Below are 25,964 nucleotides of genomic sequence, written 5' to 3' on the forward strand. Positions count from 1 at the left end.
TAATTAACTGAGTCTTTCTGCAAAATTGTGGTGTGGCTTCAGTCCCAAGGAGCTTTTAAAGTATCTCTTCGGTTTGTTTTCACGTTCAAGTTAAGAGAAAAGTTCTTCAGCCTAAACTGCTATGTCCTGATGCTTTATACGCCTGCCATGCCTCTTTCCCTTCATCTGTCACTAGGCCCAAAATGCATGCTCCCAAAGCAAGGTTCTGTGTTTATCTTTCTGATTTCATCCCTTTTGCTTTCACTAAGGCCTTCCATCTTTATTCCTCTAACTCCCCTAAAAAAGTGATTGTTTCAAGAAGCCAGAATGTCTGACCCCTGCTTCCAATTACCCACTGGAAATATACTTCAAATGATGGTTACCATCTTCATCCATCCTCACCTTTCTGAGTCTGCTGTTTTTCTCCTCTGTATTTGTCCATAATAACTTAGAAGGTTTGCTTTCATCTATAAAGCTCAATGCACATCTACTGAGTTACAAGAGCAATAAAGTGCTGTTTACCAGGTTTATGGATCACTCACTTTCAGTCTATTGTTCAAATGTGAGCCCCCTCTGAAAGTTAAAAGCTGTTGGTGTGAATCGATTAGGACTTCATTTTATGCTAGCTGAAATCAATGACCAAGCCTGTTTCTTACTGTAGAAGAAAGGTCTTACTAGCTGCACACACTACAGATTTTCTTGATTTGATAGTCAAGCCATAATTCTGAAAAAATGTTATTTGAATAAAAAATTTCATTCAACCTAAGATGAAAATTCTTTTTCAGTTGCGCATTAACTATTACTATTTGAAAATGATGAAGCAAAATTCAAAAGAAAATGCTGATTCAAACTGTAAAAAATATGACTTTAGGGAAATTAGAAAGGGTTTTTTCTTCTTTTAAATTCACTTTTTTTTTTTCTTTACCTTTTGGGGGGAAAAAATCTGTACCAGATCCTTTTATAGGATTGAGGAACTAAAAAAAATTCAGTAATGAAAATTAGTTCTGTCAACCTCATATTTACTACCACTCTGAAGTAGTGTCTCAGCCAATCTGCTATATAGATCACCTCTGGTATTTTGGGATGCAGGAGTAAATAAGCAGAAATAAGGGAATATTGTTATCCTTTCAAGTCTTGCCCCGATAAGAAGCCAAACATAGACATAGTCTACACATAAGTTAAAGTTCACAGGTATCACTGTTTTAGGAAAAGAGCGTCTCAGCTCTTTCAACAACATATTCTGTCTTTCTCTTGTGAAGACTGTTTTGGGAACAGCAACTACCACAAACAAGAAAAAGTTTTCCAATTTGAAATCTAGGAGCTAAATTTTGCATATCTAATAAAAAAGAATGAGGGGAGACTTTATGGCATCTACAAGTTTCTTGTGAGGGGAAGGACAGGGGCAGGCACTGATTTCTTCTCTCTGGGGACCAGTGACAGGACCCAGGGGAATGGCCTGAAGCTGTGTCAGGGGAGGTGGAGGTAGGATATCAGGAAAATGTTCCTTACATTTATGGTGGTTGGGCACTGGAACAGCTCCCCAAGGCAGTGGTCACAGCACCAGCCTGACAGAGCTCAAACCTGCATGTGTTTGGACACATGGTGTGATTCTTGGGGATGATCCTGTACAGGGCTTGGAGTGGGACTAGGTGATCCTTTTGGATCCAATCCAACTCAGGATATACTATGACTCAGTGAAAACTCACTATTTAAGGGCTTAAATTCCTGGAAATTAATGCTAATTTTCATTTGAATTATTCCTTTATTTATGTACCCACTTGAAAAATTCAGTCAATTTTTCTCATGCTCCAACTACTAAGTATTTAACTATAAACATTTAATTTGCAAACTCCTGATTCGCCTCTCCACTGTGCTTTTCCCCTTCCTTCGTCTCAAAAGAATCTAAGTTTGGAGTGTGTGCCAAGCAACCACTTTCCTAATCTTCCTGATAATCCATGCAACTGAATGATATGATAATAAGGTACAGAAGTTAATTACATTTGGTGAAAGAAAAAAAAGAAAATTCATTTAATGCCACCCCCATCTCTGAAATACTATCCTTGCCCGTGCTGTTCATACATACCCATGTCAAAGGTAGCCTAAGGAAAAAAAACCACTTGTGCCTCCAGTACGTGCTTGGGTTTAAAATTTTCCAGCCCATTACTCTGTTCACAATTTATTTTCTTCATATCAGCTTTAAATATGAAGTAGGTTCCCAATGTTTACTTAAATTTTTCAGTTTTTAAAAATAGTATTGCAAGCATATGATTCTCATAAAGCATTTTGTGCAGGGAGAAAAGTAAGCCTAGAGGCAAATCCTGTAACTCTCCAGACTGTAAAGACAGAATGATGACAAATTGTATAAATATGTGCAAATTGTCCAAATGATGTCATGTATTCAGGCTTGCAAAAGGCAGGAAGAATACTTGAGTCTAAGGTCAGCACAGACTCTGTCTTGGAATAAAATTGAGCAATTAGATTCAATTTGCTTAAATTTATCACCAAGAAAAATGTTTTGTTTAATCTTAATCTTCGTCTTATTTTTCAAGCATTTTAGAACCTACTGTATTACTACATCAGTGAAGGCCCCCAGTAAATTCAGGAAAAGCCAGATAGCAGCATGCATTAAGCAGGCTGCTTGTTGGAAAGGATTGGTGAAGTAGGGCAGCATACTTGTGACCTACCACATGAAACTTCTCTCTACAATTTAAAATAGCAAATTGCAGAGCCTTGCAAAGGTGAGGGCTCTTTTCTTGAAACAAGCAGCACTTTAGATTACTTGGGAAAATTGCATGTTGAAACTTTCTGGGGCTAGACAACAGAAGTAGGGTCTCTGGGCTCCAACTGGTCTTTAAATGCTTATACTGAAGTATTTTTGATTTACTTTACACAGGTCTTCGTTTCTCTCTTCTGCTTTTTCTCTGTCTCCCCCTTTCCTCCCCTCCCCTTTCAGTATCGAGGTCAACCTTTTCCAATTATTTGTCTGCAAACCATTTCTTTCTTCAAGTTTTCCCATTTACATTACATAGGTCAGTGTCTCCTTGGGTCAAGCTGCTTTAACTTCCACTGCATTATTTTCTCACCTTTCAGTGCTTTTCTTCCTCTCTGGTCTCACCCTCCACCCCCAGCCCTTCCAGATTTGGGGAGAGGAAATTAATGTAAAAAGGGAAAGAAAAATAGATTTTTTTCTACTTTCCTGGCAAATTTCTTCTAGCCACAGCCACTAGAACACAGGTCCAGCTGAATATGCAGCTCTTTTTTAACCATGCATTGAATGCTGCTTGTTGTCCCCCATATCTGCTTTTAGTGGGGACAATTCATTATCTGTTGTTCAGGTTGCACACTTTGGTGGTGGGTGGGAATGTCTGTGTAGACACTCTCAAACCTACTGATGTCTGAACACTTTGGAGCACCTCAGTAATATTCATATGACAGACTGTGAAAATGTAGTTTTTGACAGTAGACCTCTATTCCAAATACCACCTGGACTTCAGTTCCTATCATTAAAAGAAACAAACTTATATTTACCTATTTTTATAGGTTTAAGAATGAATATCCAAAGAGAGAAAGATGACAAATTAAAAACCTAAAGTATTAAAATACAAAAAATATAAAAAACATTAATGGCTCTGCCTGTGTGATGCACAGTTTGGTATATTAACAATAGTGCCTACTGCATTTGAGAGGTCAAAGAGATTTGTTGTAAACATATCTCTATCTCAGGATCAGAGTGCCTGCACACTTTTGTGAGCCGTGATTTGTACAAGGAGGCGATGTGAGTAAAGGGTTTGCTTTCTAGCCTGCCTGTTTAGGAAAGAAATTAAGAACAGATGGAACCCGTTACAAAAGAATTTCTGATGTACAAGCTTTAAAAATGGTTGCTTTCTTGATTATATTTTTTTTTAAGAAAAAGAGAAGCTCTCAAGATGTTAGTGGGATGATATGTGGTGCATGGCTAATTTGGCATCATGCAATCTGATCTAACATAAAGTTAATTCTGGAGCTGCTGAATGAGCTATTCTCCAAACATGTTTCAGCTGCATACGTTAAAGCTCCTGTAACTGTTACTTTTAAGAGTACATTAAAAAGGTTGTGAAAACTGCTCCTTGTAATGATTTCTACAACAGGATCTCTGCAAACTCACAGCTGGAGGCTATCAAACACACACCTACCTAATAGACAACACTGTGTGTACAATTAACACATTAATTTATAGAGTAAACTGATCAGGGGAGACTAGAGCTTCAAAGGCAAACACTCACCATTAAGGAACAAGGGAAGTTACATGGCAGGAGCTGCCATGCTCACTGCAGCCCTTCGTGACACAAAGCCCTTCCTTACACAAAAATGCCTGTCCTACTGAGCCCAGGAGTGCTCCCTGGCTTCTGTGCCCAGGTGCATGCCTCTGCCAGACCCCAATTCCAAATAGGGATAGGAGCAAGCTGTGCTCTTCCCCATCCTGTTCTCCAGTCCCCTGCTTGGCATTAAAGGAAGCCTCAGGCCATCGACCAGACATGCATGCTGCAACAAAATACTCAACCTGACTGAGTGGGGAGGAGGTAGGAAGGACATAATCTCCTGCCTGCATGATGTATCCAGCATAAAAATACCAAAGACACAATAAGACAACCACCATAATAATTTAACACTAGGGATACTTTGTGTATGTCTGCCAGAGTGGTTTCCTTGCTGGGTTTATGCCCTGCTCTTACATGGAAGAGTAGAGTTTGAAAGAATGAGGCACAAGGCATCCTCAGGTTTAAGCATGGACCCACCAAAAGTCAGTCCCATACATCATGCCAGGACTGAGATTTAGCCAGGGAGGAAGCAACATGACAATTGTCACTTCTCAGTGTTGGAGATACAGGTCTGAATTGAAGATGCAGAACTTGGAACTGCCTCTTAAAGCAGGATATTTAGGCTTTTTCTGGAGAACACAGCCTCAACTTTTTTCCTTAATTATGTGACGATTTAGGCATCTGTTTTATTATAAGCTGTTGATTAGAACATTCATGAGGAGCCAGTTGACTCAAGCTGAAGTCTCAAGCAGAGGCATTCAGATTCATCCATACAGGCAGGTGTGCTCTTCACATTTTGTCAAAGGGTGTTTTGCAGAGCACCACTCTGCTCTTGGCCTTCCCACTCCCATCTGATTCAGGACCTGCCTCCCTCTGATGCCCTGTCCAGACATGTTCTGTACACCTGCAGTTACCCTTCTAATGGAGTCACTGACTTCTCTGGGTTCTCTTTCTGGGTGTCTCCCATCAGGAGAGAAGTACTAAGATTTTCAAGCTCAGAATGAGTTGTCAGGGTTTTAGTTATTTTTTAAAAGTCCAATACCAGCTATCCTCTTTCTCTTTCCACTGTCTACAACTCCTCAAGGGACAAAGCAATTGGATAATTCCTCCATCTCAGGAGGATCCTGTACTTTCTCACCACACACACTCCCTTCTCTGGAGGTAAATGCAGTGAGTGTGAGCAGCATACACAGAGCACTAAGGGCTAACCAGATCAGCAGGGCAGTGAGGAAAAAATATGACCTGCCTGAAGGAAGAGAAGCTCAGCTTTGAGTAACCAGAGAAGCAGTTCTTAACATTACTGTCCCTGAAGAGAGCAATGACTGAATGGTCTGGCCAATATTTGTTTGTGTGGTTTGTCATTACATTAATTTCTGAGGTCAAAATAATAGTGTTGCTGAGAGAGATTCAGATACTTGGAGGCTAAGAGTTTGCTTTCTTATTTACTTCCATTGCCCCAGCCACAATAGATACTGGCCAGGTGCAGCCTTCATGAACTTTCTTTTGGTGGGTTTGGGTTTTTTGAATAAAACCCATAACTGCCAACTCTGACACTCCTGCCCATAGAGTTTCACTTCTGTGAATCATTTACCTCCCTTTACACATTTTGCTGCTGACTTCTCATGGAGTCAAAAGGAATTTTGTCATTTGCTCACTGTTTCTGAATCTATTGACTTTCCAAGCACTTGAAAATACCAGACAAGCGGTCATCTGCTGTATAAACCTTCTTAACATCTCTCATTCAATGCTGGTTGCACTTAGCTTGCTGAGATATATTTCACAGTGACAACACAGGAAATCAGATGCATCCTAGGAATACTTGGATTTTTTTGTCTATAAAACTCTGTATAAATCCTGAGTTGTTTAATGGACCTAGGGCACAAGTTTACCCATTTTCTTTTTCTCACAACACCTATAGATTCTCAAGAATATCTGTCCACAAAAGAGAAAATTATTTGCTTTTCTAATCTCATTTAAGAATTTCATATCTGAAATTAATTTCACCTTTTTGCCTACTTTGCTTCATGCCTAAAAGGTATTTGCTTGCAATGTCTAGCATATTCACCACTCCCCTTTGCTAAGTGTCTGTTGAATACTTCCCTTCATAATCCATCTTTCCACTGCTTTGACCAGTTTTTCCTCTTTGTGTCCTAGAAATACACCTGCCAACCCTAGAATTTTGGTCCATCATGCCCATTTTGCAATATTTCTGCTGCTGCTAAAATGACGGGCACAGGATACCCTGCTCAGAGGATCAGTGAGGTCTTGCCTTTTCAAACAACAGCTCCAGGAGGATTCAAGCAGGGAGTGCCCGACTTTTCAGGAGGGAAAGCCAGCCTGTAAGAGCAAGCTGCTACTTGCTCTCGCCAAGTGGCATGGAGAGAGGGAGCAGGAGGCTCTGCCGCAGCAGGCAGCCATAAGAACCAGACTCAGCCTATCTGCCAAGTCTACCACTTTTAACATTTGAAATGTTGGCAGGTATGAAGCCAGAGCATGGTTTCAAGAGCACTTGTAACACCTTGGACTTCTCTCACACCTCCAATGTTCACTGACAGCTCTCATTAAATTAATCCCTATAAAGCAGTGGGGATTTGGACAAATTTGCCACTCTCTCAGAAGGTGTTACACCTCTACTTCACCACCATTAAGAAGCCTGGCCACCCAGTCTCCTGTCCCAGAAAAACCAAGTATTTGAAAAAAAAAAATCCAATCAACAGAATTCTAGGAAAAACAAGGTTGCCCAGGGAAGTCTAACCAACTGCTAACTCTCATGAACTCAGAACAGAGACCTTCAAGAAGACATCATAAAATTAACATTTTAATGGAAACTGAGGGAGACATTATTATAAAATTCAAAACAGTTGCAGCCATGGAATAAACCAATTTCTTTAGAAGGAAAGTTTCCCATACAAAGATTTAAAGCTTTGCAGTTGAATTTTGTTTTTTAAGTTTCTCACAGGTAATGTTTGTATGTGCTGTCCTTGGACTGGTTTCTTAGGCTATCAGTGAACATATTGCCTTGGTTAAACCATTTCTAATTCTGGACGGAAATAAAAATCTATTCAACACCATTTTCAAGCTAAAAATGTTCAGACTCTGCCTTAACTCCAAAAAATTACTTCATAAAACTATTTTCTGCCAAGAGATCATGAGGTAAAATTAATGACATTAAATTATTTGCCTGTCTTCTCCTTTTGCCTCTGCTATGCCAAACTGTCCTTTTCTCTAATGCATATCATCAGAAAAACAACTAGAAATAAACTTGTGAAAGTCCTGCTGTGATAAGCTGATGAGACACAAGGGATTCTGGAGAGCATGACTTGTCTGCAGTGATGGCAGAAAGATCCTGTTTTCAACTTGCCAGCATCCTTTGCTGGAATAACTAACCCCTTTATTTTACACAGCGAGGCTCACACACATCTGAGAAGCCTTATTAGCCACCAGGAACTAATAAAAATAGCCTGAAAGTGAAATATTCTCTGTCCAAGAACATGACCCCTTCAGACAAGTTGTCATGGAACATGGAACATGGACAACTCACCAAATAAACTTTTGTGCTGCTGACCCCTGGAAAGCCAGACATAATAGAGAACACATGTGATTACTCCTCATGGATACTAAAGACAATTTTCATAACTAATCAAAGAGCAAAAGTCTTCTTTTCAAGGATACCTTTTACTGTAGATTATGACCCATTTAAAGATTTAGAAACTTTGGTTAGGGGCCTTTTTAGGTATTATGTTTAGGTGTGATGCTTAGAACAGGACCTCACATGCAGATATCTCAGCCTTTAGCTGTTATCTGATCTGTACCCAGAATTTGGTTTCACCTGCTAAAGAAGGAAAAATAACTTAGTTTCACTGAATTCACAGCTTAGAACTTTTTTACAGAACTTTTTTCATTTGTCAGCTTCTCAAAAGTATTCATTTCAAAGAAAAACAAAAGTCAAATGTTTCTTTCTCAGTAAAGGAGAAATGTTGCCATTGAAGGGTATTTTTAATTCTTAAAAATCTGAGGATCTCAGGTTTAAAAAAACCATAGATTTAATGCAATTTAAATGCTTAGATTTGGTTAGACTGTAACTGAATTTTGAGTGTAAAATTTTAAGTGTTTCATGCAGTCCAGGCAGAGCTAGTCAGCAAACCTATGTCAACCACAAACAAGCTTTGCTGAATTAAAAGTCAGTTAGGAGAATTTTCATTAGATTTGTGCATTTTACTTTTGAACCAACATGAAGCAAGAACAAAATACCTTCTCACTTGGATCAAAATGCATTAAAACAATCTCTGCTAAACCACTGCAATTAGAAGTGGAATATAACCCACAATTGGAAAATTCAAAATCTATGGATTTCTTGGTATAGAAAGTGATATTAAAAATTGCCAGTTATTAGCCTGAAGCTTTTTAAAGTGGGTATGATTCTAAATAAAAATTGCTTGTTTCATTTTCATTTGAACATGTAGAAGCTGCATAGAGGAGTAACCACTACATGTGAACATATGTGCATTAATCATGTTAATGTTGATTCTCATGTAGCTAGAAGAAAGAATGTCAAAAATTTGGTAATCTTGTACCTCTGGAAACCAAGAAATGGTAAACCCTTCAGTGGTTTAAGAGCAAAAGGACATCAATGTGGCAAAGGCATCTGTGTTGAAATAAAATCCAAAGAGATCAATAAAAATTTATGTGGATGCTGTTACAGACCAAAAGCCTGGGCCATTTTAAACTATTAGTCACTCAGTCATTTACATATTTGCATCAGAAAATAACTGAGGTCAAGTCCCTTTAATTATGTGTTTAATTTAAAAATCTGAACCTAATAAAATATTTGAAAGAATGAGACGAAACCCCATTCTTTATCCTATGTGGCTGATGGCTTTCGGCTGGTCAGTCTGAAAGCACTGCCAGCAGTTTGAGGGGTTCTTGTCATCTTTTAGACACATACACTTCTAAACACCTAATTTATTTTATTTTATATTATTTTATTTTATTTTATTTTATTTTATTTTATTTTATTTTATTTTATTTTATTTTATTTTATTTTATTTTATTTTTAAAAATTTTTTAAATTTTTAAAAATTTTTTTGTTTTCATTTTTATTTGGAAATGGTCACCATGATGGAAAACCATTTACTCTCTGTTTGCTTTACAGTTCTGCCACAATGTTTCAGCTATGTGCAGCTTATTAACTTCACAATTAATGCAACTGGGACTGAAAAACCCATCAAATTTTTTAGGTTGCCAAAGTGGCAACTGGAGACAAAGACTGTTGTCATAAAATGGAATTGTGCTAGGGTTTTAGTAGTCACCTGATACAGAACAAGTTTCTTCTCTCAAACTGTGCTGGAGACACCTGTGCTTTCCTGCACTGGGGAATTTATAAAGGATTCAGGGCAGGAAAATGGCTGAAGCAGGAAGCATTTCTCCTAACCAATTTACCATTGTATTAAAGTTGCTTTTTCCAGCCCAGAAAGATTTTTAATTTTTTTTTATTCCTGACACCCTCAGAACAATCAGTGCAATCACAATTACTTTGACAGGCGTGCTGGAATTGGAGTAGGCAGAAAATGGCCTTAATGGGAATCTTTTACAAAGCAGCTGTTAGAGTGTGGTAACAAGACTCTGAATAAATGGCAGCTACATAACTTCCCCTAATCAGATTGGAGCAATCAGCTTGAAAAATTTTCCCATATGTTGAAGAGTGGAGCTTAGGCCTAGGGTTATGGCAGGGACACAGGCCATGGTAAGGTTACAAAGTCTGGCTACAATTAAACACTCACTGCAGAAATTGTGATGATGCTTCGGGGAGCTATTGCACTTTAGCCATTTGTAATTGCACGTTCAGAAATTACTCACTCCAAAATTACTCGGGGCCCAGTTACACAGTTTACAAACATATGTTCTCAGAGAGAGGGAAAAACATTATCCTTCCAATGGGCACCATTTATAGATTTTTTTTAAATGGTTATTAATGAAATGTAACTTTGCAAGATTGTTTACTAATAAGTTCATGGGATTTTTAGGTAGTTGTATTTATTGTTAATTAAATTATTAAGGCACATTTCTGCCTAGCAGGGTCAAATCTGCAATTCTTGCAGTCTTTTAATGCCCTGGTTTAATGCTTCTCCTGTCAGCACTCATTGAGAAAGCCAGACAGAGCATTTCTCCTTAGTAGAGGTATTTCTTAGTTCTTTGCAGACTGCACGACACTTCTGTGGGTCACATTATCTAGAGCAGGATATGTGGGCTGGCACCTGATCTGTGTATCAGTGCTGCCACTTCAGATATATTTTAGGGCTGATAAAGTGTGAAAGTTATGTGGAAAATTAGCATGTCACAAGCTTTGTAATTATACAGCTTTTTATGAATTTAATGAAAAAAGACAAGGCCTTCAGGGTGTCTCTTTTTACTGGTAGTTAATACAAGGAAATTTTCCATTATGTTCCAAAGCCTATCCTTCCTGCATTTCTGAATTCTGGGAAACAGACAGTGAGCCCCATGTGCTTTACAGTTCTGGAGAACAAGATGTACTGGTGAGTGGCAGCACAAATGTCCTGTCCCCTTTATTGAACGTGAAAGGAGAAGCATAGGGCCCCAAGTATGTTCATGGTACAGATGAGGCTGATCAGCAAACCAACAGGAGGAGGTAAGAATCACTTTAGAAAACGCAGTCCACCCCCTTTTCAAATGCACTTGGTTCACATACAGAGCTTCAGAAAGATGAGGAGATGTAGTGTTTGGTATGCTGTTTGGAAACTTCACTCTGTACAGCAGGACCTCCAGTAGTTTCCAAACAATGTTTTGTACAAAGAATGAGGCATGATCCTCTGTATCTCATGGGAGGCTCTAAAAGTGAGAGAATTTTTCCAGTGCTGTGGCCCACTGTTAAGATCTTCAGTGTTGTCTCATGACAGAAACTGAATGCAAAAACATACAAATGAAGAGCTACAACATTTGCTTTAAACAGAGTGATTCCCCATGCTTTTATTTATTTGTTTTAGCTTCCAACAGGGATCCAAAGTTATGTAACTTGGGGAGGAATTTGGAAAACAAGTTGCTCTTCTGTAGTTAACCAAATGACCTTCCTCATCTCCATGCATGGTAAGGCAACAAAAGTTGGCTCTTTGAGAAGGTAGCTCAGACCTGCTGCTCTGAATGGACATGTTTTGACATTAGATGACTTTCAGGGCTGGGATAACAGCTCTGAGTATGAGCACACTCCAATGAGCCAAGGGATTCCCTTTGAGTACCTGTTTCTCCCTTGCTCCATGTGTAAAATATATTGGTCACACCCTAGCAGGTGTTCCTAGTGGCATAAACTAATGTAAGACCCTGCTTTAGGATTTAGGATGTTTCAGACCCCCTTTCAGTTTTGCAGCAAATAGTATAAAATCTTAAATTCTGTAAATATGAATTAATTAGATCTTGTCAACAATGTGCTTGAATTCACTTACTAGACCAAATATTTTAGTTTGATTCTTTTTTCATAAGAATTTTTAAAAATAATTTTACAATCCTTATATTCAAAAATAAGTTGTTTTAGCTTGTGTTTTCTCACATGGGACCTCTTTTTTTTTGTTTTATTCTCATTCTATGGTCCAAGATACAGTAGGTGGGCAGGGTGCCATTAAAAATTACTTGTACTAATATAGTCCTGATACTGATTGCTACGCTTTTTATTGGAGACTATAGATACTAGCTTTGGATTTCAATTTCATCTGGAAGTATATGTTGGATTGTTCCATTGTTCCATTGGATTGTTTATCTGGAAATATAGGACAAGATTGTTCATGCTGCCTTCTGGAGAAACAGCACTGCACTTTTCCCTTTTTTAAATGCATAAAAAGCTAATGTGAAAAAGTTGCCTTTATTTCTATTTTTGTAAAAATTAAAAAGACTCCTGCTATGATCATACTTTTAATTTAAAATATTAATCTGGAAAATTATTTGGTTTGTTTCCTTTTTAATCTTTCTTTCCTTTAATAGTCTTATCCTTCTTATCCTTTTAGGATATGAAGAAATATTAATTCAGGTTTTGACAAAGTATCTTAAATCCCTATTTGGTGAAAAAATTCAAACAAAAAGGATATTTGTATCTTTCAACAGCACTTATTCAATTTTCACCCTATTCTGATGCTGACACAAAAAAAGTGGTAGCATAAATAGTGAATACTTCAGTGTAGACAGCTTTCTGGCTCAGAAGCCATTTCCAGGACATGTCAAGCACAAAGAGCACTGTCGATGGCTTCTGGAGCCAGGCAGCTGTCTACACTAGGGCTCACTCTCCTGTTAATACCAGGCTAGTGGAATCAGTGCCTCTTCAGATTTTAATCAAACTACCTGAAATGTTGCTGAATACTGTGTGAGCTGGGGGACAGAAGGACTTAAATTGTTTTCAGCACTGTTCAGGCATGGTCACTGTTGACACCAGTCGTCAGCAGCCAGTACTTCTCGTAGCATACGTGAGGCCATAATGTCCTCTCAGCTTGAAAATCATTCATTCTCACAACACCAACACATTTTTCTTTATGTGGCATGTTTTCTTGAAAAAAACAAAAAAGAAAAAGAGATAGTCCAAATAAAACAATACTTGCATTAAAAACGTGGCTATTCACAGGGGTTGTAGAAATGTACCCATTTGTAAATTGGTTATAAAGACTTGAAAACTTAAAGAGACAGACACAGTCTGTGGTTGTTAGATATGTGGCTTTCCCTCTTAGAGAAAAGAAAACATTTATATTCAGCTTAAAAATTGTTTTTGGAACTAAGCTGCAATTGTGCATATTCATTGAAAAAGAGTGGAAAGAAAAGTGGAATAGTAGTCTGTCACCCGAGACCCCGAAATGTAAATGAACAACTCTTAGAAAGAAACATAGCTATCCATCCTACTATCCATCACTGAGGTGTGAAGGTTAAAATGTATCCCCCTCGGTACCATGTCTAGTATTTGTGTAATGTGAGGAAAGTGTAGAGCTAGACCATAACCTGATTCTCTGGTACTTACCCACACAAAGCTTTTCAACACCCTGGATATGTGCCAGCAGTAGAAACAGGGCTGTTTCTGGCTGAACAAGGCATACTGAGTGACACAGGCAAAGCCCCACATGTGGCTATATGGGCTGTTCTTGTCTGGGGATTATTCCTGTTTCGGAAATGCTTTCCCCTTTGGTTTTTGCCCAGCCACCAAGTTCTCTGACCACACGCCAAGGACTTCCCAGTTCCTGCACCTACAACCTCCCAGGGTCCTTCATATGATCCCTCTGGTCTGCATGGGCATATCCCCCTCAGAGGGAAGTAGGGCTGCCACCCATCTGGCTCATGGATCTGACATTGCCCAGGCACAGCAGGGGCAGTAACTCTGCAGGTAGACCTGGCAGCCACGTCATTTCAGGGAGCCGTTAAGGCTGTGGAAGGGCAAAAGTGATCTTCAGACATGTCTTCATGCAAGGTAGTGGCTTCTCTTTGCACAGGCATGAAGACCATGCAGGTTTAATGTGAAACACTCCAATAGTGATTTGAATAATTCGTAGTAAATGTAATGTGATGGGGTTGTGGGTGGGGGTAGTGGGGAAAGGGGTGGGAGAAAGGAAAGGAAAAAAGGAGAGGGAGAGAGAAAGGAAAAAAGGAGGGAAGGAAAGAAAGGAAAGAAAGGAAGAAAAGGAAGAAAGGAAATAAAGGAAGAAAGGAAAGAAAAGAAAAGAATGAAAGGGAGAAAGAGAGAGAGAAAGAGAGAAAGAAAGAGATAAAAAGAAAAAAGAAAAAAAAAAAGAAAATTTCTGGCTAAATTAATAGTAAGGAAATTTACAGCTGGTCAAAATTCCACAGGTTTGCCTCCAATGTTGATGGATGTGTTAAAACTGGTGGGAGCCACAACCACTGTTTTCATTAAACCAATTGAAAAACCTAAGCAAAATGGTGGTAAAAATAGCTACATTCATAGACATCTTGTCTACCCTGTGGGTTCCCACCAGTGGGAATTTTTTTTCTTGTTTGCACACTTCCACAAATCAAGTCAGGAGTATAGCATGGACATGAGGTATTTTACAACCAAGTTACAAGGGCCAGCCACTTCTTAGAATGGTATGTTTCCGGAGTTTAGACAAGGCTTAAGGAATTGAACTAGCAATGAAAATGAATCCCTGGTTGATCATAACACTTCTGAAATGGTACCTAAGAGTTTTGTCTGGTCTGCTATATTCCTTGCTATTATTTCCAGCTTGTTCAATGGAACCTCTGACTGCAAGAGATTCATCCATTTTTGTGTATGTGATCCAACTTAGAGTAACTCAGTTGAGAGTTTTACCTGAGCAAAACCTACAGGAACATGGTTTAGCCTTACAATAATGTCTGTCCCAAAATATGTCACATTTAAAAATCAGGAAGATTTCAAATGCATAAATATCTTAATTTTCATGCCACTCTGGGAAGATCTTGGCAACTAAACATACAGGAAATTGCAGTGACTTATAGGTCAGGATGTTTGATGATTAGTGGTCAAGAAACAAAATACCTTCCTCGTCTTAAACACTTACCTAAATTTCTTCAAGGAAAATGAGCAGCTCTATTTGCCTAATTACCACTTACACAAAGGGAAAATGCTATTCAGCTCTTTGGATGAAATTAGTAACTTCATGGCCAGCACATAAAACATTTATTCCAATTGCTCCAATTTCTAAGAAACAGAAGCTGAAACTTTCTCTTTTAAAGCAACAAGGATGTTGTGTACAAATTTTCCCACCAAGTTGTGCAGAGTCTTCAATAAGTAAGTGTATCTTGTGTGTTTATATAATGTACTGAACTATGTCTTTCCCCTGATATCATCTTCAAATGTCAGGTTAGTTCTGTGCTGTGTAACTACAGGAAAGAAAGGATTCAGTAGTAAAATCAGTCCACAAAAAAAAAAAAAAAAAAAAGCTGTTTGCCTCTTGTATGTGAAGTTCATCTGCCTGAGACCTCTTTGGTTCCCCCCAACAAAGTGAAGAACTGTTGCTCTGTTTAATGGTTTCTCACTGGACTCTTACTCAGATACTCCTGTTGTTCTGGTTTCTTTTTCTTCATAAAAACAACAATATGGATCAATGTTACTTTGGAAAACTAGGAACTTAATGAAGATGGAAGATGCAGCCAAGTCTTGCAACAAAAACTCTCATCTTAACTCAGAGTGCAAAGGAGATTTCTGTGGACAGTGTTAGGAGCTACAGTAGTTTTTACCACCCCAACAATATACATATATTCCTTACAAGTGTCTTCCATTCATCCCTCTTTCATTCACTGGGCTCTCCCAAGTTGTGACAACTATCAGGCTCCAGACCTCTGTCCTGGGTGAAAGGAATGAGATCTTTACATCTTCCTCTGTCTCTAGAGAGTCCTTAGTGGAGGTGAAGTGAGAGTAGCTCAGGTGAGATCAGAGTAGAAAGCTACAGTGGCACAGGTGGTGGAAACCTGTGAGCTCCACCAACTTCAGTAGGGCAGCAGACATTAATACAAGCTGGCAATGCATCCTCAACAGTACTCTGTCATTCTGTGCTGTCCACCACATGGGTTGTCACTGTGCTCCTGCCACCTCCCAGGACAGAACTCATCTGCCAGTTGAATGCATAGGGGTTTTCCCCTTTAAAATCCTGGTTTCTCTCCTTACTTCAGAGCAGTAATAACTTCAAAGGATTTACACAAGAGACACCAATGATAGGCTTTGGTTGAAGATGCTGACTTCAGCAAAGACACTGAAGGTCTTAGGGCTTAAGTTCTCTGTGCTAATATATTAATGATAATTCAATATTTACAGCATGAAAGCTTGAGCTTCTTTTTTATTTCTTACTTTTAAGGAAAACAACCCATATTGTGCAGCAAAGGCTAACATCAAAATTTTTCAAAGCTGATTGCAGTTATGTGTTATCAGTACAACTGTAAATTTAAGGGTTTTTTTGGTAATATTTTATCACTGGTAGGAGAAAGGGCCAAAAACTTCTTGCTTTATTGCAGCCCAATGCCCTTCTTAAAGTTGGAAGAACTATTCATTTGAGCCTGGGAAAAAGCTTTGTTCCCCAGATACAAAATCTACAGATAATAAAACTCCAAGGGTTGCTGGTAGGCAAAACAGCTCCTTTGTAAAACTGTATGCCTGCAAGTATGTTTGAGCTACCCGAGCACTCCAGAAAATGTGCATTGAGAAGCCCTGCAGTGGGAATGCTGCCTGCCCGCTCCCAGAGGCAGTGTGACACAGAGGCACCAGTATCCTTCCACTACATCATTCTCAGCTGCAGTGCAGCAACTGTGGAGGAAGAAATTTATTTCCTGTCCCCTTGGTTGACAGACTTCCAGTCACAGCTGCCAGCAACAACTGAAGTGTTATGGCGATTTCAGATTTCAGTATCAGTGAGTATCAGTTGGCATGAGCTCACATAGTCACCTATCACCACCACTCAGTCCCCTTTGTAGGTTAATAAAAAGCAAAGACTTGACAAGTGAGGAAGGAGGCTCCAGAAATGAGAGAGATGGAGAAGCCCTCTTCTTCATTACCATTTATCTGAGTGACTTTGCCTTAGCAAAACCAGTGGAGCAATATTCTCAGCATGATTTCAGTGTTGTGGTGCCCAAGAGATCAAGGTAAAAAAACCTAGGTTATTTAAAGGAGTGTCATCCATTGCAGCCTGGAGAAGCATTTGATGACCATATAGTCTGTTATACTTTTATATACATCTCCAGCTGAAAGTCAGGCATCCTGGAGCATCAGGAGTTAGTCCTCTGCATAAAAACCCTCTGTGACTAAAAATCTGTTTCTCTTGCCTGAACGTACCTGAGAAGAGGCTACCTGAGACTGTACATTTCTACAAAAGGGCAGTTGCTGTACTAGGTTGAGTGTCCCAGTGAAGGACCTAAAATAGGCGAAATAAATTTAGACCTTAGTGAGCATAGACAGATCTCCCTCACTTACTGTTGGTTGATAAAATTTAAAATATCGTGAATAAAACTTTTTCTAACTTGAAGGGGCATTATGTGTATACCCACCATGAGGATGGTGACATGCTTAGGGACTGCAGTATTAGAGACTTCAGGAGCATCTAAAAATCAGGAATACAATCCTGATTGTGGGTACTTAACTGTGTTGTCATCAGCAGCAAAGCAGAAGATAGTGATTAGTTCTCTCTTTATTCTTAATCTACATTTTAATTCAAGCTGGGGTTTTGCTGGGGTTTTTTTCTTTTTTTTCTTTTTTTTTCCTGACAGTGAATTTTCTTCTTTTCTTTTCTTTCAAAGCTTCCTTAAGACAATGGAAATGTCACAGATCACACTGGGCAGAATTCAAATTGAGGTCTCTGGGATGCTACAAGCAACTTTTAAACTTTGATCATCAGCTTGTCCAACTTCTGTTATTCTTGATTTCATAGTGGGTGAAAGGAAAGTAGTCTGAGCAAAAAGTGCTTTGTGCCAGATATTTGATAAAATCCCATGGACAATTAAATGATGAATTTTCCTATGGTAACTCTCTTCTGCACGAGGAAATTACTGCTTTGCAAACGGATATTTCCAATATTTGGCAGGAAGAGTCTCCTTGTAAAAGCCTCATGTTAGAGTTCCATGTTTGGGAACTATTTACTAGTCATAGTTTAATAATTCATTTAAAAATCATATTTGCTGAACATAACTGTCCATTCATAGACTTTTTCTGCACAAACTGATTTTGTCAAATATATTCATTATTTAAAAAAGCATTCATTATTCTGCAAGTTCTTAAACAGCACGTAGATTATGCAATGTTCATCTCTACCAAAGTCTCAATATATTTTGAGGTGTGAAATTACATGATATACATTCCTGTGTCCTGGCTAGATAAGAATCAATGTTTTTAAGCAAATGCTTGCAATTGCCAGTTTCTCTCTCTTTCTGTAAATATTCCGTCATCCATCTGTCTATATATTTGCTATGTAACCACCAAAAACAAGTACAAAAAGGCATGAACTTATTTGAACCCTTCCCAACACAGAAGACTGCAATTTTTTGTTTACTGCAGAACCGAACTAAGGATCATTACATTAAGTTTTAAAAAGAAGGATAGCATCTAGCTAACATAAGTCAGAGAGTGAACAAAAAATGCTGTCTTCACCTGATTATGAATTTCACTACAGAGAGGAAAAAGAAGCAGAAAGCTTTTTTTTTTTTATTTTCACCTGCACATTTTGTGGTCCTGTCAAGATTTACTTCCAGCTCTAGAAAAATGAATTAAAATCCCACTTCACCCTTGTAAGACTTGATATACAGCTTTAAAACATTCGCCCTAGTCTCTTACAAAAGTATGAAGGAAATATTTTTCCAACATGATATTCTACAATGTTCATATAACCATCCAAAATTCAGGTGTCTAAATAAGTCTCTAAATGTGCATGTCCAAGGCTTCCTAACCTTAATGATCTTCAAACTATGTATAATATTAAAATTTTAAAGGATATTATTTTACTTACATATCAGTGTTGAAGAATGCACCAGTGAGCTTTTCTGAAATTGAAATTAACTTCAAGACACCCACAATGTAAGATGTTACCTGGGGAAATCTTACTGAAATGAAGATGACATGATAATGTCCTCTTTTCAGTAAATGAAATTATATGTCATTAGAAAAATACATGCTTTTGTGTTGAGCAGCTTTCAGATGTTATCTGTAAAATATACAAACCTACTTTTTGCTCACTTAAAGAGAACAGATAATTCTTCTTGGCTCATTTATGTACCATGAATCATATTGCATTTGCTATACAGAGTTACAGTTCAGGGAAGGGGCAGACAGCAAGACAAGAAGAGTAGGAAATGATCCAAATAATCATTAGTTAGTCCCTGGGTGGAGAACTCAGAAATACAAAAAAGGATCACTTGCATAAGCTAAAAACTGCAGACCACATCATGCTAGAGAACTCCTGCTAGTTCATGGAATCTAGCAGACCCTGTGGACATTACAGCTATCAGCACTTAGGATTGCATTGTTTGCAAGCAGTGAACCACCTGCAATTCTACAGAAAACTAGTAATGCTAAGCTAGTACATGTATCATATAGCCCAGCTGCACTATTCTCTTAAATCCCACTTTTCTAGAGGAAAAATATTTTAAAAATATACCTGCTCCAAATGTTCCTGGCCCACAAGATCCTAGGACACAATGAAAGGGAGCCATCCTCACCTTCAGGGATGAGTCATAGGGAAGGTCAGTAGAAAAGGCCATGGCTAAACATTGCTTGGCATTCTTTTCAGTGTATGCTACTGGCAAACTTAAACCACTTATACCTAAATTGTTCTCATGCTTCTGCCTGTTTCTGAAACCACTGCCCGGATGCAACATTCCTGGTTTTGAGCACACCACTGAGTAGCATTAATAACTAGTGTTAAGTGGCAAGATTTAGAGCTTGGATACAATTTACCATGGAGAAAATGAAGAGCATAGAACCAGAACCCCTAAAACTGTTGAACAGCTGTGCAAATGAAATCTGTGTCTACAAGGAGATTCACTTGTTGTGCTCTTACTGCAGTGGTGAAGATTTTTATGACGTGGATAACAAGCGAAATGCTTTTTCTGACTAAAGACAGTTAAGAGAATTCTAGGCTCAACTCAGCTAAAATCTTGCTCAACTAAAAAAAATTAAAGAGGAGCCACACACCATCAAAAAGAAAGATGTTAAAAAATGCTGAGAGCAGAAAGCTACTACAGGGCAGCACTTGTTCACAAGCAGAGGAGCCTGATGTTGTCTTTGCTGAGGAGAAATGCACTGCAAACTAGAGCACGGAGGGTCTAACAAGCCCTGAGCTCAGGGCTCTAAGAAGCCTGTATGGGCCAGGCCTCCTGATGACCCATCTAAAAAGAACTAATTACTTTGCAATATGTGAAAAGAAAAACTAGGTTATTAAAGGGCTTTTGAGTTTTGGAGTGAGATGCTGAAAGATACATGTACTCAGTAGAAAAGCAATTTTAAAATTAACAAAATATATGGATGATAATGATCTGTCACAAACATTGCAACAACATAAAGTCACTGCATGTTAAGCTTCATTGTGGTGGCTAAAGGTGAAATAAACACTAAGATGGAAAGTGATGGTCATCCAGGTATGTGATAAAGGTTAGCTTCTTAAATCTAGCAAAGACTACAAATCTTATGAAAGTCATGAAAATTATGAAAATTACAAAAGACAGTAACTTTACTCAACATTTATACATAAATGCAGGTAATATATATAGTACATATATGTGTGTTTAATTACTCTGTGTTATGCATGAAATGTTTTCTGTCAAACTGTATTATATTTGTGCCATAAGTTCACATACATGGGGAGTAATAGCAAGAATTTCTTCTAAGGGCTAATCAGTTTCAAATAAGAGGGAAGCAGAGAGACATATTTATGCCCAGAAGGCTTCAATGAGATATATTTCTGTCAGTTTGCTTCCCCTTTGCCTTCAAACCATTCCGTAATGCAAAGCTATCTTGAATTCAGTGGTGCTTTGGCACTGTTACTAACAGGTGATTTTGTGAACAAACTAGGGAAATATCAGTGATGAAACAGTTATTAGATGTGGAAGTTTATTGCAAAAGTAATTATAAACTGCCTACTGATCCATATTTTTATTAACAACTTCAATAAAAGAATTGCAAATGCATTCATTGAGTCTTCAGATTAGGTCACCTGGAAAGGAGCACAACACGGTGGTTGCAGTTAAATTTTAAGATTGATAGAGTAAAGAAGTGTTCAGAAAAAAAAAAAATCAATGCATGATTCAGTAAAGAAAACTGCAGATTTCTACCCTGTATGGAAATAATCAAGTAGTAGATGGAGAATGATCTGTGATTTTAGTATATTACAAAATGGCAAAAAGTCAAATTTTAGAAACAAACTCTTAATAAATTTGTGTGAGTATTAAGAAAGCTCCTTACTACTTGAGTAATCAGATTCTAAAGCAGTCTTCTTGATGGAATATGAGATAAAATATAGCCTGTGTTACTAATTTAACCTGTTCTGGTTGACTCAATATTTAAATGGAGATAGCAATATTAATTTAGCTCATCAGAATATCAAATGGCTTAATTATATAAAGCTTTTAACATAACTTGATCAAGAATATTTCTAAGTATTCTGACCTACAGTATGATGTGATACACAGGTGTCTATATATCTATATTAGTGTTGCTGCAGCTCTGTGATCACCTGTCATAACCCTCAGTGAGATGGCACAGCTCACTCCCAATATGCTGAGTACACTCCTTGTCTCAGTGGATGTTTTAGGTTTCTTTAAAGCACAGATTCTGCCTTATTGCAGTTTTTTACTTACTGCACCTTTTTCCTTCATTACAAAGACCTAGAGACTGCAGTTTCTTTATTGTGTGCTATGTATTTTGTCTGAGGCACCGGGTCTGATTTTGACATCACTTTGGAGTGATCTCTCAACTAAACTATAAACAGGGCTTTAAATCTGAATGTTTGAATTAGCCACAGGGATTTTAAATAGACTTTTTGACCTACGACTGTAAAATTCTATGTATTGTTATACACCTCTCTGTGGGACCGTTTGATCACTTTATTATTTATAGATTAAAGAACATTGTTGCTAATTAATACTGTTCTAATTGTTGGCAGTGTATACGTGCTTGCTTTGATGTTTTTTTGATCCTGTATTTTGGGGATTTCACTTACTACTTTTTTTTGGATGATTTGGGATTTTGGAACCTGCATTTTCAAACCCTTGTTTCATTTTCTTATTACTGAGGTCTTCTCTATTCTAACTTCTTTGCTTCTCATCATGCAATTCCTTTTTCTTTTTAATCGAGTCTTATGAAATGGGGCAGCCCCAATTAATTCCTCAACACTACACAAGTAGATTCATTTTTCATTGTCTTCTGAAAAAAATTTACTAGTACAAAGGTTAATATTTAGTTACCTATATGACATTAGCCTTATATTGTAGCTTATTAAGAGGAATGCAGTTAATGCAATACAGTGATTTCAGGCTAATCAAAAAGGGCAAGCTACCAGTCTGCTAACATTTAAGTTCATTCCTGTGATGAAGTATTTCTCCCACAATCTCTTGGACACACACTTATCAGAGTGAGTAAAGTCACATCATGGGAATTTCTCTCTCACAGTCTGCCAGATGAGCATTTGAGTACATAAGCTCAGACTGCGTGGTTGAATCAGTTTCTACAGATCTTAAGTCTGTGAATGATTCAATCAAAAATCACAGGTTTTGAATGCCTTGAATAGAAATCTTTGCATTTAGCATATTACTGAGAAGCTACTAAAATATATAGTTATTACACATATCTTTTCATTACTATTAACACCCATTAAGTAATGTGTTTTATTAATTAAATATGACCAAAATGAACTAAATGAAATGTTGTTTGTTTTATTTATTTTTTTCTTTAATGATCAGCAGAATTTTAAGCTTTTTAAGAAAAAAATAGTCTTACATCTGGTTTTATAAAATTCTACACCTAACATCCAATACCAGAATTCATATGCACCAAGAACACTCTTGGTTTTTGCAGATAGAGAGAATGTGATGCTACACTTTTAAAAGTACAAAAAATAATTGTACATAATGTCTCAAACAAGAATATTATAAGGCATTAGGCAGACAACTGCAGTTAAGTTATAATTAGTTCCATTGTGAGTTTCAGCTTCAAAGAAACCCAAAACTTCTAAGAAAAAATTCAGCTGACTCCACCAAGCTTTGCCTATATGCTATGGCCTAGATCCACTAAAAGAATTAGGAGCCTAACAGCCATTGTAAACATCTAAGTCCAAAATGTAGATCTTCAAAGCCCCAGCTGAGCTACTGCCTCACCCCGAGGGAAGATGGTTGTCTTCCCATGGCACCTAAGTTTCTGCTAATAATGTTCTCTGGATATGTTAGACCACATCTAGAAAGACAGGTAGGTGTTTCTAGCAGAAATTAGGAAAAAATGTTTATGTCTCTAAGACCAGACCGTAACCCCAAGAAGATCCATTAAGTTGCTGCCTGATCTCCCAGGCACTGGTCACACTCTTTCCCTTTTGTTTCTGCAGGAAACAAAACTTCTGTCTCTACAAGTGTCCTGATGTGATTCAGTTTTGATCTTTGTCTTGCCGCTTGGTTATGCATAGCCAGCACCCAGAAACTAGTTTTTCTCTTGTTAAGTTTTCTGAGGATATGTTTGCACTTCTAGCTAAGAGGTAGAAATAACAACTTTGTGCACAGCCCACACTGCTTTACTGTTAGCAGGATTCCTGGCTCTGCTTTGGACCACTTCTAGTGCACCAGCCCACACCTGCACATGGCTCTGGGGTCAGTGTACACATGCTCAAAAAGCAGTGCAGGCTTTCCCCTCTCTTCTTCACCAGGCCAAGGAGAGAGGGGAAAGCTGAGACAAAATGCTTACAGTGGCATCTTATGGGGCTGCCCATGCAACACACTGAATTTTACAGAAAACATTTCCAAGTCCTGTCTCATCTCACACTGCATACAGAGTTGGGAGAGGTAACTCAGTCCTGGGGATCCCATGAAAGAGAAGAGGCACAGAGTGTTAGATGGAGGTCCATCCAACTACATTAGATTTGCCATTTGACCAAATGAAAACTTTGTACTCTCTCACATATCTCATCCCTTGAAACTCAGTGCAGTTTCTACCACAAGTAAAATTCAAGTCAGGGATAATCGGAAAAACTCTATAGAGTCTCTAACGCGAGGCAGACTGCAGGTGGCTTTGACTTTCACTGCCTTTGCACAGACCTGCAGATCACAGAATCACAGAATATTCTGTTTTGGAACAGCACCACAAGGATCATCGAGTCCTGTTCTTAAGTGAATTGTCCATACGGGGATAAATGCCATGACCTTGGCATTACTTACACCATGCTCCATTTGCAGAAGCAGTGAAAGTGGTGAAAGGTAGAGGAGTTCAATGGGTGAAGTCTTAATCTCAGAGAATAAAATGTAGAAACTGCCTAGAAAGACCCCCAATCTCATTCCCCATTTCCATAAGCTTTCCTCATCCACATCCAGCCTTCATCATGCCAGCCTGCTTTCTGCCTTTTCATACTAGAAATCTGTGCTCAGCTTTTTTTTTTTTTTTCAGGAATGTTTGTGGGGTGCATCTACTTAAACTTAAATTGCCAGAATAGTCTTTAAAGTATCCCTCCATTTGATTTAGTCCATGAGGAAAACACAAGAACTTTTCGTTTCTGTGGGAAGCAGAAGTGTAGAACACAGTAAAGAGTCCCATGACAATGAATCGTATTAATGATTAATGTTTTTGCCTGCAAAAAATTGTCTCTAATTTCTTCTCCTTTAAGTCTAGAAAGTCAGTTTGAATGAAATACTTTCATTTTATTTTTGGTGTAGGAGAAAATGGCTTGCTTATCTTTTAGTGGGGAATTCTGATAGTGGGTTGTGCTCTAACAGAAATGGAATTTAACTTTTTTTCATATTACACATTAACTGACACCAGCAGCTCCTCCAAAAAATGGCAAAAGTTTGATTCTTTTCCCAGGTGCCAGAGTTAATAAATGGAGGGACTCTGGCTGAACTCTAGTCCCATTGAAGATTGTAAGAAAACTGTTAGAGGTTAATAAGAGCAAGGCTAGGCCAGTGTAGGAGGCACTTGCAGTTCTCCTATTACTTACACAATATTCTCATTTGGTTGATTTTGCTTATAAAAATGGAAAATTATTTTATTATTTTAAACTTTCAGAACTAAAGCTCCAGTTTCCAATACAGTAAAAATCATACACACTGCTTCATCTCATCTGCTTACATAAGACTCCTTCTCATATTTATAGTCTTGTTATAATTTGGAGAATTCTCAGAATGGCTTAAATTAAAATCTTTCACATTTTAATTTTTTTAAGTAAAGAGGAATGCACAGGCTTTTCTAGGCTAAACCTTGTAACTAATAAAACATCAAAGAAAGATGATGAAAGAGATACAAAGATAGTATATGTAAATGCTACCAAGTGATCATAGCTTATAAGAGGAATTTAGTATAGCAAAGATTTGGAATTGCCAACTGAGATTTAAAAAAAAGAACCACTAAAATCTTACCTCTAGATTCACTAAGGAGCTTTAACTATCTATTTCCCTCTAGAACCCTTGGAAGTTGCCTAAGTACACCTCTGCTTTGCTTCCCAAATTCTGGTCTGGTCTGCACTCCCTGCATAATGTACACCAAAGCTGGCCTGACTTGCCTCTATAGTGTGTTCCTTCCACTGTCATGTGCCCAAAAAGCTCCTGTCTCCAGTGGCACTGTCTGGAGCTCATGTTCAGCCAGGGTAGCTGGGTACCAAGAGTTACCATGTTTCTGGAGAGTCTCCACCTGCCCCCGAGCTCTTGGGGAAAATCAGCAGAAATCTGCTGAGGGTAAACTGAGTGACTTCCAGCTCTGCTCTGTGACTGCTGATCCAAGTCCTCTGCTGTTAGGCAGTCATCAATCATTTTTCCACCTCACTCATGGCTGAATTCCATTCTCACATGTGCATTCAGAAATCCCATTGACGTCAGTGGTTAGCGGTTTACCAAAGGAGAAGAATTTAACTCTTCATATAATTTTCTCCAATTTCTGGAGATCCTTTTTGCCTTCCCTGAGGCAATAATTTTCTCTTAGATTTATATTTCAATTTAAATGTCATAAAACATTAAAAAGGCTGACATTGCCACTGTCTTGTATCACCTCACTGA

The 25,964-nt window shown here is 38.1% G+C and overlaps 1 protein-coding gene across 1 annotated transcript in view; it reads left to right on the plus strand.

Annotated features, from left to right (window-relative positions):
• The window catches only part of LOC127059869 (trichohyalin-like), a gene marked incomplete at both ends in the record, with an annotated part of 310,239 nt that overhangs the window by 45,743 nt on the left and 238,532 nt on the right, over positions 1-25,964 (plus strand). The window contains 1 exon segment of the mRNA XM_050977641.1: positions 13,865-14,068. Coding sequence (XP_050833598.1) covers positions 13,865-14,068 — 204 coding nt within the window.

Source organism: Serinus canaria, chromosome 1 (assembly GCF_022539315.1).
Source record: "Serinus canaria isolate serCan28SL12 chromosome 1, serCan2020, whole genome shotgun sequence".
NCBI lineage: Eukaryota > Metazoa > Chordata > Aves > Passeriformes > Fringillidae > Serinus > Serinus canaria.